General features: G+C 42.7%; 1 protein-coding gene across 1 annotated transcript in view; it reads left to right on the top strand.

Annotated features, from left to right (window-relative positions):
- DGKQ (diacylglycerol kinase theta) overlaps window positions 1–15,375 on the top strand; it is a gene marked incomplete at its 5' end in the record, with an annotated part of 75,305 nt that overhangs the window by 36,247 nt on the left and 23,683 nt on the right. Inside the window, 7 exons of the mRNA XM_082204674.1 lie at window positions 1,363–1,463; window positions 3,127–3,350; window positions 4,296–4,386; window positions 7,747–7,801; window positions 8,091–8,152; window positions 9,849–9,999; window positions 12,187–12,225. Coding sequence (XP_082060800.1) covers window positions 1,363–1,463; window positions 3,127–3,350; window positions 4,296–4,386; window positions 7,747–7,801; window positions 8,091–8,152; window positions 9,849–9,999; window positions 12,187–12,225 — 723 coding nt within the window. The remainder of the gene's footprint in view (window positions 1–1,362; window positions 1,464–3,126; window positions 3,351–4,295; window positions 4,387–7,746; window positions 7,802–8,090; window positions 8,153–9,848; window positions 10,000–12,186; window positions 12,226–15,375) is intronic.

Here is a 15,375-nt window from a genome sequence, read left to right as displayed (position 1 = left end):
TAATACATCCTATTTTTCGGCCAGCGTGGCCCACCAAAGTGGCTCGCAATAAAAATCCATAGAAATGTGTCACATAATTAGGGATGCATTCTGCCACCTGTTTTTTCCATCTTATCTGGCACGTTATTTATTTAATTTTTATTCCATCCCATTTGTGAACCGCGTCTTATGAGACACCTTGAAGCGGTTTAACAATAAACAGTAATAATTTAGAACTCCATATATAAAAGGTTGGTTTGCTAAAATGAATGCAGATTTGTAGGTGAATACAATGACTTTCTTCGTAGTTAAATTCATAATACCTTCATGTTCAGGGTCTTTAAATGCTCGATATCTTTTTGAAATGTTTGAAGAGCTGTGCTTAATTTTAACCTCCATAAAAATAAAAGACTGGGTAGAATCCAAAGAACACTGGAACTAGAATGTTTTCTTCCTCTTAGTGTTTTTACTCCTCCAGTACCGGAATATCCCTACTTGGTCCATTTTGCAAAACAGAAGGTCCATATAGTCAATTTGGGTGCAGCCATGGCTTGTTCTCTTGGTAGGCTACATTAATTATACACACCCAGCTTTGGGGGGATTGTTTTTCTTCGTTTGTTAGTGCTATGGACTTTCAATCCTCTAGTATTTACTTTGAAGATTGTAAACCAGGGGTCAGCAGACTTTTTCAGCAGAGGGCCAGTCCACTGTCCCTCAGACCTTGTGGGGGGCAAGACTATATTTTTTTTTGGGGGGTGAATGAATTCCTATGCCCCACAAATAACCCAGAGGTGCATTTTAAATAAAAGGACACATTCTACTCATGTAAAAACACACTGATTCCTGGACCGTCCGCGGGCCGGATTGAGAAGGTAATTGGGCTGGATCCGGCCCCCAGGCCTTAGTTTTCCTACCCATGTTGTAAACTGTTATTTCTAATAAAAGTTGCCAATAAGCCAGTACTATGATGTTCAAACCACTAAAGCAAGCCATAGTCCGTGATGTAACCATTGCTGGTGTATGGTAATATAGTTAACTTCAAATTCTACCATGGCCTCATCCAGGAGGCCACTACCTTTGAAATCAAAAGTTGGCAGTCCTGAATCTAAGAATAAGATGCTAATGCTAAGGGGGTGTTTGTGTGTGGCAGATGAGTGAAGGAGAAAAAGGTTCAAACTCCACCTTAAAGACATCATTCCTCTTTCAGAGAAATAAAACAAGGTTCATGTGGAAGCTGGGAAATTTTGTTACACTGCTGTAAGCAATGTAAATACAATAGATTTCCAATGCAGCTGAAAGTTAAAACTCCCTGCAAATTGTCACAGCGGTCTGGATGCAGTACACTACTTTGTATTAAATGCTAAAATACCGTTTTCCTTTTAGGTAAACAGATCTTGAAAATATACGACGGGAATGATGCAGTAAAACGCAATCAGTTTCGGCTTATTACAGTCCCAAGGATTACAAAAAATGAAGAAGTTGTGGTAAGAGTGCCTGTTGCGTGCTTTCTAAAATTGTATGGATTCTCAAATAGAAAAACTGAAAAATGTTAACTGTGTTTATATATGAGGCTGATCATTTAATCTTAGCTTTATTGTTAAATATTTTCTTTCAAAATAATAAGCAGTTCATCATAACGTTAAATACTTAGGTATTTGTAGTTCAGGTGGCATCTGATACAGTGGCTCTGTGGTCTAAACCGCTGAGCCTCTTTGGCTTGCCAATTTGGAAGGTCAGCAGTTCGAATCCGTGCAATGGGGTAAGCTCCTGTTACTTTGTCCCAGCTTCTGCCAACCTAGCAGTTTGAAAGCACATCAGCGCAAGTAGATGTGGTGGAAAGGTGAATAGCGTTTCCGTGCGCTCTGGCTTCTGTTACGGTGTTCCGTTGCTCCAAAAGTGGTTTAGTTAGTCATGCTGGGAACATTACTCGGAAAGCTGTTTTTGGAACACTGGGTCCCTTGGCCTGAAAAGCGAAATGAGTGCCGCAACCCCATAGTCGCCTTTGACTGAATTTAACTGTCCAGGTGTCCTTTCCCCTTTTTTTACCTTGTTAATAAGAACCTGTGCAGGATCACATCTTTTCTTCTGGGAGCCTCTACCCTTTCTTCTTGACTAACAGTAGTTAGAGCTTCTTCTTTCTGGGGTACATATACTATCTTTTAGTACCTCTTTCAAACCTACTATCTTATGCATAATAGTACTACTTACTATTGTGAGTTTTGATTCCCACCCCCACGTTTGGGGGCCAGCAACTGCTCCCAAACCAAATCCTTCCCACTGTGGGGTTCCATCAGCTACCCAGTTGCTAACGTGGAAATAAAGCAGAGTAGAAAAAGTGACATGTGGTAAGCAATATTGCCATAAGGCCACATGTCCCCTCGACCTTTGCCTATTGTACTATGCCTGTCTTGAGAGGCCTGCACTGGTTGTCATTTGCTACCAAGCTCAATATAAGGAGTTAACACTGACATATAGAACTCTAAATAACTTAGACCTCAAATAGCCAAAGAAGCGCCTCCTCCCACATTGACCTGCCCAACTGCCAAAGTCAGCAGTCGAGACCCTTTTGGTAGTGCCACCATCCTTTGTGGCTCAAGGAGTGGTGGTGCATGAGAGAGCCTTCTCTGTGATGGCCTCCAGGTTGTGGAATGACTTTCCCTCTGGTGTGTCTTGTGTCAGCAGTGTGTGCTTTCTGACAATTGACAGTTGGTCAAGATGTACATCATTACCCAGGTCTTGAATTGGGTAGCTATCTTGCCTCCCTTTGTATTGCTATGCACTGCTGTCCTGCTTTTTGTTGTTTTGGTGGTTTTTATTTCAAGATTTTAAAGGTACTTACTTTAATGGTAATATTTTTTTAATCCTGGGACTATTTGGTGAAAGGAAAGCTGTGACTATAAATAATAAAATGACATATTAGGGGAACAGTTGTTCAGCTGGCCACTTTAGGAAGTGGGTTGAAGGAGTCTGCCGCTCCTCACTCTTGCCAAAATTGTTCCACAAGAAAATATAATTGCTGACCAGGGCTCTAATAGGTTATATTTTCATGTACATGATGGTTTCTGCTTCTCTCCATTCAAGAATATTCATTCCATCTCAAAATGCTCAGCTACTTACTTTGTGTTTGTGTGTTTTGTGGTGTTGTAGGAGGCTGCACTGAGGTCATATTATATCAACGATGATCCACAAGATTATGAGCTTCAGACATTCACTCAACAGGCCTTGTTTTGTGATGACATCATTAATAGGAATGATACCACAGAAGAGACCCAGCCAGGGTCTGTATTCCGAGAAGCCGTTCCTGAAGCTTGGATCATTAGAGCCAAACCGAGAGATAATGAAGTCATAAAAATTTACCCTGGATGGCTGAAGTAAGTGATACTTCCTTTTCTAAATTCCATATTTATGGTACAGGGCCATAAATAAGAGGAGTGATGTGTAGAATGCATCTTAATAAATCTATGTTAAGGAAATGTCAGGGAACTGCCATCGGAGCTAGAGGTGGAGGGAAGGCTCCAGAGGGATGCCGGAGAGGGTCCCAGTAGGGAGAGAGGCAGCCCATCTGCTGGGGAAGGAAATCAGCGTCACACCAGTGGAGAAGGGGGGCAGATGGGGGAATCGGAGAGGAGGCTCCAAGACTCCTTGCCGGAGACCAGCGGAGAGAGTACGGGTACTCCGCTGCCCACACCCTCCCTGCGCAGAAGACTCCCGCACAGGGAGAGTAGGAGGAGACTTGGCGTCAAACAGCTTTTATGCTGGAAAAGGTTCAAGAAACGCCCACTGATGGATTCTGCCAGCGACTGAGACAGTCACGATGCTGGAGGCTGTTCAGTCAGAAAGGGTTTAACCAGGTAACCTCGCCAGCAGTGGCGGCAACTTACGCATGAGCAACCCCTAAACCCATTACAGGAAATGAGAGGTTATTTTACTGGTTTTGATTTATTGAACCCCCATCTGTTTATAAATCAAAGTAGCTTCCAGAATGATTAAAGCACATTCATACAACTATCACTTTCCTCCTATGCAAAATATAGGCTCTGCGAGGTGGTAGTCTTTTTTTTTTAAGAAAAAAACCCTGTAAGGTTTGTCTACGCATCAAGAAGTATTAATATAACTTGAAAATTTGAATCTCTAAACTTCAAAATGAACTTACAGCAACATTTATTTGATTGGTTTTATGGACAGAAGAGTCATGGTCATTCAGCATAATGAATAATCCTATTTTTGTGGCTGTTAAACATGTTGGCAAAGCAGTATTTTTCTGCTAATGTTCCTTTGACCCAACCCACCTTCTGTAAATAATTTCCCCTCTCTAGGATTGGAATGGCCTGTGTCTCAATACGAGTAAATAAAGAAAGCACTACCCAGATGGTTATTAAAGACGTTCTCCCGTTACTTGGACACCAGGTAAGCAATATCAAATGGATTGTTTCAGTTTCAGTTTCCCCTCTGCTTTCACTTGTATTTAACTATATGATTCAAATGAGAGTACCACAGATAGATTAAACAAACAACACAGTAAAAATTGCAAGGGAGTTCCATTGAGCAGAGACTAGATAGTTTCAAGTATTTATTTAAAACATTTATAACCTGTTCTTCATTCACACAGTTGCAGAGTGAAAAACAATATTCATGTTATTTTATGTATTTCATAATATTTATACACCGCTTGATTGTAAAAACAACACCTCAAAGCAGTTTGCAAAAAGATAAAACAATAAAATCAAGAGAAATCTACAGTACTTGAAAATGTACAAAGGATAAAATACTAAAACAGGTTCAGATATAATAAAATAATATTTCATTTAAAAAGGTAAAGGGATCCCTGACCATTAGGTCCAGTCATGGCCAACTCTGGGGTTGCGGCGCTCTTCTCGCTTTATTGGCCGAGGGAGCCGGCGTACAGCTTCCGGGTCATGTGGCCACTTCTGGCGAACTAAGCCACTTCTGGCGAACCAGAGCAGCACACAGAAATGGCGTTTAACTTCCCGCCAGAGCGGTACCTATTTATCTACTTGCACTTGACGTGCTTTCGAACTGCTAGGTTGGCAGGAGCAGGGACCGAGCAATGGGAGCTCACCCCGTCTTGGGGATTCGAACTGACGACCTTCTGATCGGCAAGTCCTAGGCTCTGTGGTTTAACCCACAGCTCCTCCCGCGTCCCAATATTTCATTTAAATTCAACTTAAAAACAGACAATGTATTAGTAGTATAATAAATCAGTCAGGTGAGGGATACTGCTTTAGTCAAAAGGTTGGGGGGTGGGAGCTGACCAAAGCTAGCTGACCAAAGTAAATGCTTCTATGCAAAACCCTCTCCTGTTAGTTAGCTTATTGGTCATTAAACTATATGTAAAAAGCCCTACCTTTACTCCAACATGAGTAATGTTTTAATATTCTGGCAATACTCCAGTGAGTGAGGAAGGTTGTGCTCCAGAATCAATTGAACCCTTCAATTTGGTGTAGCTCTACAATGTGGGGTGGATTGCGTTAAATCAACAAGGAAAACAAATACGACTTAAATCAAGTTTATTGTTGATACTGTCTATGTTTTTCTTTAAAATGCTGCAATTTTTTTCACTAAACCATGTTTATTTACAGCTGCAATATTATTTATGTGGTTGTTTCATTATTAGTACAACTGGACCTTGCATCTATTTGTTCCACTGTATGTTTTGCACACTTTCGTTTTTATCTGTAATGGAAATGTCTTTGAGGTAGTCCCCTATAGGGTCTTCCTTTGACAATCTGTGAAGTATGGAGAATTTGATCCTCTTTTTCTCTCCAGCATTGCTCTTTTCTGTTTCGCTCTGCTATGGCCTTGTTCCAGCCTCACAAAAAGAAAGTAGGAAACAAAAATGAAATGCCCATGAATGATAGATGGAAGCAAGGTCTGCTAGTTAATGGATTTATTTTCATTGCATTTGTATTTGAGAGTGGATTGGATTGGTTCTTTTTCAATTCAAAGTAACTGGCAGAGGCATTGATTCAGTTTACAGATGAACTTGTGGGGTTTACATCCAAATTATTTAACATAAACATTTAAGATAACTTAAGGGTTTTTTTCAACACGTAAATACCTTTTTTATTTTTAAAGAATTTATTTTTATCCACTCTTACACAGTGTGGATTTTTAGTATCCTGGTTCTCACCTTACTTTAAACCATAGTTTAAAATGAATGTGTGCTGTGTTTCAGAGTGCCAGGGAAGAATTGGAACAGGGGATAGCTTCCAATTACATGTGTGCCAGGACTCGTGGTTTGTTTGTCTTTTAGCAAACCATGATTGTAAGCCAAGAACTAACCTCTTTCTTAGGAAATGGACAAACCACACTACTTTGCAAATGATGGAAGTCAGCCCTTCTTTGTTTTCTCCTTGACATTCTGAAAAAAGAGGTGGAGGGGGGGCAGGGCGCAATCTTTTGATCAGTGTGTACCAACTTGCTGCTCATTCACATTAAACCCAGGGCTGAACCTTTCTGGGCTGGCAGGCAAAATTGTTTTCTCCCTCACCCCTGGCAGCCACTCACCCGACGTCACAGTGGCACCAGGTGACCTTCATTGCCTCTATGGGTCTTTGGGAGCCCTTATTGAGGTGCAATTTTTTTGGTAGTGCTTTGAGTGGTGCTTCTGAAGACCTTGCCATAAGCTGGTTGGTGATGGTTGCAAAGCACTACGCAGTGAGAAGGGCTTCTGAAGACACCTGCAGATGACCCTCTCAATTAACCACTCTCAATTCCAACCTGATAATTGCCACCTGCCCAAATTTTAACTTGTCTGAATGAATTTCAAGGTGTATTTTAATTAAATGATGTCTGTTTTTATGCATATTGTGTTGTTTTTATGATGTCAGCCGCTCTGAGCCTGACCTCAGCCGGGGAGGGCGGGATACAAATAAAGAATTATTATTATTACTACTACTACTACAGTGGACGCTCGGGTTGCGAATGTGATCCATGCGGGAGGCACGTTTGCAACCCACAGCATTTGCAACCCACAGCGCCATGTCTGCACACGCGTGGGTTGTGATTCGGCGCTTCTGCGCATGAGCAAAGTGCGATTTAGCGCTTCTGCGCATGCGTGAGCGCCAAAATCTGGAAGTAACCTGTGCTGGTAGTTCCAGGTTCAGTGCAGTGCACAAGCCAAAAATGCGCAACCTGAAGCATCTGTAACCTGAGGTATGACTGTATTATTATCATCAAAGTACAGTGCCTGCATAACCCTTTTGGCTAAGCTCCATCTTACAAGCCCCAGACTTGCAGGGCAGGTAGCATGGCTTCACCAAAACAACCTAATGGGCCCAATACGGAGGCACTTGATGGGCCCAGTTAAGACTGTGGGCTGGAGGTTCCTCATTCCTCCCGCATTAAACCATCGCTTAATTTGAAAACTGTTGTTTAATGTGACAGGTAAGCCAGGCTAATGTCTTAAGGTGAGACAGACCCACACCAGCAAAGGAAGGAGAGAGGTCTAAAGCACAGCTTTAGTCATATTTCTTCATCTTTGTTGTTGTTGTTGTTCGCATGATGAATTCTGCATATAAGTTAAATAAGCAGGGAGACAATATACAGCCTTGCCGTACTCCTTTCCCAATTTGGAACCAATCAGTTGTTCCATATCCAGTTCTAACTGTAGCTTCTTGTCCCACATAGAGATTTCGCAGGAGAATCTTCATCTTTAATACTGTCTAAAAACAAAAACAAAACCTTAAGGGTCTTAAAGTTAAAAGATTGTAACTTACTGGAAATCTTGATGAATTTTTTTGGCAGTTGGAAAGCTTTCAGAACTTCAAACTGGTGGAGGTGCTCATGGGCTCTAAGCAAGGTAAGTCCCAGATAGTTCTGCAGTTTTACAGGATGTCACTGCCGTTTTAATGCCTGCGCTTGTTATCAGAATCCTGAATGTTAAGTTTCAGCTTCAAGAGGCTGGAGATTTGGGGTTTTGTTCTTTTAATTGTCGTTTCTGGCATTTTCACTTTCTGCTTGGAAGGTTAAATTTAACTGGATAAATTAGTGTCCTCATTGGCAGTGCTTAGCGTGCTAATGAACTGCACATTTTTTAAAAATAAATAAAAAAGAACCACATATGAATTGATTTTTTTCTTCCCCCTTAGTTCAGCGAATGGTTCTGGATGATCACGAATTGATTCTCAGCAGATTCCAAGACATAAGAAAGGTAAACAAAGAAAGAGATGTCTACAGTACCACTCTCCCATATTTCTTTATTGAATCAATGTTCTCATTTTTACATCATTACTGGACTTTATATTTAAACCAAACGAGAAGAAATTCAGACAAAAAGTTGCTAGCTCTTGCCAGCCACTGCTAATAGCTGCACATACCACTTTAAAATGCATCTATTATCTCTTCCGTTCTGATTTGTGCATTCTGCTTCCTGGTGAGGCATCACATAGAAAAAAGCACCCCAGCTGTTGTAGTAACTACAATTCCTGAAGCAGCCAAAAAGCAGCTGTGCCTCAAGTCCTCCCGTTAGCATTCGCCTCATCCCATTCTTTGGACAAGGAGAGAGCCGCTGATGCTCACGATGCCTTGCTCATTATTTCAGTCCCCTGTTCGTCTATTTCCCAGCTGAATTCCTTTTGTTTCCATGTAAAAACAACTTTGTGGGTCTTTCTAGAGCTTACCCATTTTAGAATGTTGAGACCTGCTTTGTACCATCCCATCCCATGTCCCCCCAACCTCTTTGGGGGTTTTAAAAAATTGAAGCAAGTATCTTCTGGCTGAGCAAAGCTTGAAAATGTGTGGGCAGAATATGTCAGAAGGCAGGGGAGGTAAAGGGGTTTTTCAGGGTCCAGCTTCTTCAGAGAACTCGCCCCAACCTCAGCAAAAATGGCCAGGAAGAATTAGACATGCCTCCTTAAGGGGAAGGTGGTGTGGGAAGGTGAGAACCCTTAAAATAAACATATACCGTATTTTTCGCTCTATAAGACGCACCAGACCATAAGACGCAACTAGTTTTTGGAGGAGGGAAACAAGAAAAAAAATATTCTGAATCTCAGAAGCCAGAACAGCAAGAGGGATCACTGCGCAGTGAAAGCAGCAATCCCTCTTGCTGTTCTGGCTTCTGGGATAGCTGCACAGCCTGCATTCGCTCCATAAGACGAACACACATTTGCCCTTACTTTTTAGGAGGGAAAAAGTCACAGAGCAAAATATATGGTATATATACACACACAGTGGTGATGAAAGATATAGCCAGGGAATTCTGGGGACCTTTTAGGAATAGGTTTCCACAGGGTTAAAGCCTCCCTGTGGGCTGGCTTCTTTTTTTAGCATTATCAAAATAATCAGAAACAGAGAGGGAGTAGTTGACACGTATTTCCAAGGTCGTTGGCTTAGGTCTCTTCACAAATTCCTATCTTTCCCTCTTGCCTTGTAGACTCTTGTTCCCTTCACTAGCTACCCCAAATTCCATTATCATCTTAACTCCTTCCACTGCACATTCATCTTGACGTATTCCAAATTACCTGGGGGAACTGCATATTTTGAGAAGGGTACTAAACATTACAGTATGCGTCTTTACTTGCATCGTGTATTTTCGTCAGTCATGCAATTCAGAGTTTTGTGACATGTAATCTAGAATTATTTGAGAGGTTGCTCATAACTCTGGCATTTTGATTGCCATGCATTTAACCAGTACTCCTCAACCTTTTGCTAACATGTAGCACAAAATGAGAACAATTGCACAAGTCCAAACAAAAAGGAAGTTCTCTTACGCAGGCAGGCTTAGTGGTCTGGTAACTGTTTTTGGTAGTTGGAGGCAAGAGTTTCTGCTTATTGGAATCTTAACATTCTCTCTGTATGCCTTGTATTTATAATGTGACTTCTCAGCTGTCTTTTCCCTTTTACAGACATCACTACGTCAGATGAATCAAACAAGATTTTACATTGTAGAAAACAATATATCAGCTACGCGGGTACATTTGTTTGTTGGTGGTCTGCCACCTCATCTCTCTACAGATGAATACACAAACATCCTCAGAGATGAATTAAGCCTCAAAAGTAAGTCGCATACCAAAACAGTTTATGTTTTCATCTCTGGCTGCTTTCAGATGATCAAATGGCTATATGAACTGACATATGAACAATCCTCACACATCCGCTTACGTCTGCTTTGCCCGTACTTCACATGAGTGAGCCCACTGCTAACCATTGTTTCTCATTATGTCAGAGCTAGGAAACTATGGTTAGTAGCTTCCAAATAAGCCAAGACATGAAGCCGTGGGAGGAATTAATCATCACGCTCTTCCCAGGATTTCATCGGCGTACGCGTTTCAGCCTCCAACAGAACGATCTGCTGTTCTAGGGGTTCTGCAGACCCCCACAAACTGATATGGAGGGGTTGCGTGGAAAGGAGGAGAGGGGAGGAAAGTCCAGTTGTGCTAGTGGAATTTTTTGCACTGACTTCCACTCACACAGCTACTGATTTGTCTCTGCACCCAGGCTTTAAAGATAGCTTCCTTTTACTGGCATGTGTGGAAGCTCTCAGGGCAATTCACAATTCAGATATCATAGGAAACTATTAGTTAACTGAAGCTTTCTGGCTTGTTTCTCTACTCACACAAAGGGAGGAGCAAAGCAGTTGTGTGTAGGTACAGGAAGTTCATATCTTGCTTTATTAAGATGATATTTAATTATCTGGGCGTGTCCATTGTCAAATAAAAATCTATTTTAAATACTGAGACACACTAAAAGGCACTCTGTCGTTCTCAGTCTTGTTTTTTGAACCTTCGGTGCATTATTTTTCTTGGTGCTATGTCTTATAAGTTGTAAAGCAGAGGCCAATATTTAATGAAATGCCTCAAACATAGATTGTCACCTGTTCTTCCCCACAGTTATTTGTACTGCCTTTTATATTTGTTTTTTCTCTGAAACAATACTCATTGGGGTTTTAAAAAAATGTTATTTATATTACTTTATATGAAAACCTGATTGGTTTTGAGCACACTTCATTTGTAAGCCATTTTGAAGTATTTGGACGTTTAAAAGTTTATTTATTTGTTTGTTTATTTATTTGTTGACATCCAAGGATATCATACACAATCTTAAATACATGTACAAAGAAAACATAAAACTAATAATAGTGATAACCTTAAATAATTATACTGTTAAATATTGATTTAAACTTGTACTTATACGTGCTCTTTTCTTATACTTTCTAACTAAACAAAAATAAACCAAAGTAAAATCCAATAAACTAAACTATGTCCAAATAGACTTCCCGTCATTTCCCGATGTAATTTACATTTACAACATTGAATGTACTTATACTTAATACCTCACTCTTAATATATTTGCTAATACTTTCTTACAACATATCGTACCATTTTCCCTTATTTAATAATGTTTAATTTACACAAGGGTCATTCAAACGCTGCCATAGATGTTATGTCGTTATTATATTTTTGTAGGTATTTCTTGAACATATCCCCTTTTTGCGTGAATGATTGTTTTGTATTTCCCCTTAATCTATTTGTCAATTGAGGTTTAAGTTTTAAATGAATAAGGTGAAATAAAATTTTATGTGGGCTTAAACAGATTGCGCAAAAGAGCCAGAAGCCAGCGAATGCTACTGGATTGTTTATATCCAACTTGGCTGGGCTTTTGGCAAAGAAGGGGGATGTGGGGGGAAGTGAAGATATGTGGGTCTGTGGCCTAGCTATTGGACATTGTGTGATGCTCAGTGCTATACAGCGACTACATGGGTCTCCTGACCACTTCATCACTTTTCAAAAATTGACCACAGAAGGAGCGAAGGTTCTCCACAGAAGCTCCATTGCACGCACAGAGCTATGCTTGCATCCCTTTGGAATCCCACCCATGCAGCGTTCGCTACAACAATTTAAATTAAGATTAATAGGCATCTTGAATACGATTTGTGTTTATTACTCAAGCTAATATATTCCATTAGCAGGATTTGGAACCAGCTTTGTTCTGCTGCGAACCAGTTGATCCTGTTTATTGTCCTGAAGCCTTTAGCTTTAAATCCATGGGCAATCTGTGTTTAAAATTCATGCATCTTCAAATAAACAAGACTGATCTCACAGAATGTGTGCAAAATGGGACAGCATTAAATTTTAAAATTTATTTCGGTAACCTATAGTTTGTTTCCACCCCGGGGGAGGGGGTGTGGATAGACATTTTAATGTTACACATAGAAAATAAGTTTTGCTTTTTCTACTTTTTCAGCAAATCTAGTTTCTGTGAGCCACGTATATTCATCTCAAGGTAGGACGATAGCGTTTTATCTTGAGTTTAATGGCTGTGTAAAAAGTGTTTGGTTATAAAGTGCCACCTTTGGGTCTGTTCAAATGTTTTGCATCTCTCGCTCTTCATATGGTGAGATTGGAAGAGGTCTTTTGGCATGTCTGCTTCCTCTGAATCCCTTCGCTGCATGTAGTAATCTAGTGATTTTTATATTCAGGCATAAGAGGCGCATAGAAGGTAAAGGTAAAGGGGACCCCTGACCATTAGGTCCAGTCGTGGCCGACTGGGGTTGTGGTGCTCATATCCCTTTATTGCAGTGTTTCCCAACCTTTTTTGGGCAAAGGCACACTTGTTTGATGAAAAAAATCTCGAGGCACACCACCATTACAGCCCCGTGACGTCAGCGTGCAGCGTCACGCCGGGAGGGACGCACGAAAGTGCAAGTTTCAATTTTTTCCCCTCCCCCTTGCTGGGGAACCTCCAAGCTTTGGGGGTGGGGGGGAGGAGGCAGCTGACAGGAGAAGGAGGAGAAGGAAGCCTAGGCTCGGGGTCCACCGACCTCAGCGGAGAAAGGCAACAACCGAAGCCTCCCGACGGTTTCGGGGGAGACGTTCAGAGCTTCCCTGGGAGTTTCTCAGCCTGCCTTTCGGAGGAAGAGGCGGAGGGGGCCTGGGAATGGCGGTGGCCTCGGCCTCGCCCTCCCTCTGTCCCTCTACCTTTGTAGTGGACGCGCAGGTTGTTCTGCGAGAGGCCGATGTAGCTGAATTTGTCCTTCGGGCTCCAGGAGCGCGGCAGCGGCGTCTCCTGCTCGTCCACGGCCGGGTAGAGCCGCTTGAGGCGCCGCTTGAGCTCCTTCTCCTGCTCATTCAGGGCCCGGTCGCCGCCGTGAGGGAAGGGCGCCGGGGCGCTGCTGCTGCCGCCGCCGCTCCCGGCAGGCATGGGCCCAGCTGAGGCGGCGGCTGTTGTGGTGGCGGCGATAGCGGGCGGAGGAGGGGCGGCGGCGGGGCCGAGGTGGCCGGCGGCGGCGGGGGAGGCGGCGGCGGGTGGAGCAGGAGGCTGGCCGAGGCCGGTGAGGGAGTAGGGTTGCCCGGGGCTTGAGGAGCCGTCGCCGGGAGTTGCTGCTGCTGTTGCCAAGAAGGTAGGGAAGGAGAATGGGGCTGCAGGCACAAAGCTCATGCAGCTTAACAAGCCAACATGGATTATGTCTGAGCTGGAATGATCTGAAAGATTGTTCTGAATATTTATGGTCCATAGTAGGGTGGTCCAATGCATGACCCAAGTACAGCAACATTTGACACAAACACACCCAACCCTTGTGCCACCTTCCAAAAACAAACTAAGTGAGGCACTGGGCTTTAGAAAGGAAGTGTGAGGGTTGTGACGGGGTCCTAGAGTCCGTGTCTCCTTCCCAAAGCCTAGTTAGCGTTTTCCCAGCTTTGGGAAGGAGGTGGGAGGGCTGTACGTTAAAGGTAAAGGGACCCCTGACCATTAGGTCCAGTCGTGAATGACTCTGGGGTTGCGGTGCTCATCTCGCTTTATTGGCCGAGGGAGCCAGCGTACAGCTTCCGGGTCATGGGGCCAGCATGACTAAGCCGCTTCTGGTGAACCAGAGTAGCGCACGGAAACGCTGTTTACCTTCCCGCCAGAGCGGTACCTGTTTATCTACCTATTTATCTGTTCGGAGGTAGATAGTGGCTTCCCTCGACCCACTGCTCTGCTCCGCCGTACTCCAGTAAAACAATAAACAATAAAAACAATAAAACAATAAACTAAAAGCAAAGGGAAGTGAGGAGGTGATAAAACAGCTGATAAGACGTTAAAACTGAGAGTTTAAAACCAGGAAGTGGCTAAAAACTACTTTAAAAACTACTTAAAAGCTTAACTAAAAGCAAAGGAGTCTGACTAGGCTGCTGTGTCCGTCGCCATCTCTACCTATTTATCTACTTGCACTTTGACGTGCTTTCGAACTGCTAGGTTGGCAGGAGCAGGGACCGAGCAACGGGAGCTCACCCCGTCATGGGGATTTGAATGCCGACCTTCTGATCGGCAAGTCCTAGGCTCTGTGGTTTAACCCACAGCGCCACCCGTGTCCCTTATAAGGGGCGCATGGTGGGACCTTATTGTGCAAGTGTTTACTTCTTTTTGTGGTGGGCTGCCGGGAGGAAGCATGCAGGTCTGAGGCTTGCTTCTGAACTCAGCATATGTAGAGTACCAAATCAACCCAATGTTTCTTCAAGGATTGGGAGAGAAACAACATGCATTCCCTGCTCGTTCAGAGCGCCAGTAGGTGCCTGTCTTGACCACTTCTCTATCGCAGTTTTCACTGGGACCAGGCAAGAAATTTATCCATGAAAAAAGCAGTACTCTCCTGGATAATGTTTACAGTTACATTCAAATGTGTAGTTTGTTCTTGCCGTGGGTTGGAATGATTATTGTGGCAGCTGTACAACTGAATAATCCCTGCTACAGTTTTACTGCAAGCTACCAGCATACTGCCTAGAGGTCAAGGATGTTTGGGAAGCATTCCGTGACTAGAAGCCAGGGCCACTCTCCTGCCCAAGACTTGAGTAGGCTTTTCTTTCACAGGTGCATGCATTTTTCTCCTGAAAACGTAAGAGTTTTGTGCTGGAACCAAATGTGCATCCCATTTACAAAGGCTATGAACATGCTACCTGGAAATATGTCAAAATGTACTTGTGAAGATGCAATTGCACTGTAACAAAAACCAAAAACATCAGCCTGGAAAAACTGGAAACAAATGTGTATTTAGAAAAAAAAACAGGTTATGTTGAAAGGTTCTGTGTTGCATACCTTCCTATGATGCCCATTAAAATCATACCGTGCATCTTGCGTAATTCCTATTTCAGTGATCTTCTTAAGGGTGGAAGTACGCTTTACCATCAACACAGTCTACTTATCTCACTTTGTCCTGCAACGTGCAAAGATACTTACTCGTGCTGTAACATAAATGTTACTATCTCCGCAAGCCAATGATGTGGCACATGGGGAACAAGCAATATGAGCAAGAATGCCTTCTGAGGATTTCATCTTGGAGCCCTGTTTCATGTTTCCCTTGAACAGATTTGAAATCCCCCTACTTTTCTTGACAACCTGTTGAAAAACATAGCAATTTGTAGCACAGCTGTCCTCTCTGGAGGAAGATTAAGTTCA

The sequence above is a fragment of the Podarcis vaucheri genome (assembly GCF_965113315.1).
Source record: "Podarcis vaucheri genome assembly, chromosome: 17".
Taxonomy (NCBI): domain Eukaryota; kingdom Metazoa; phylum Chordata; class Lepidosauria; order Squamata; family Lacertidae; genus Podarcis; species Podarcis vaucheri.
This window is presented reverse-complemented; position numbering and strand designations above follow the sequence as displayed.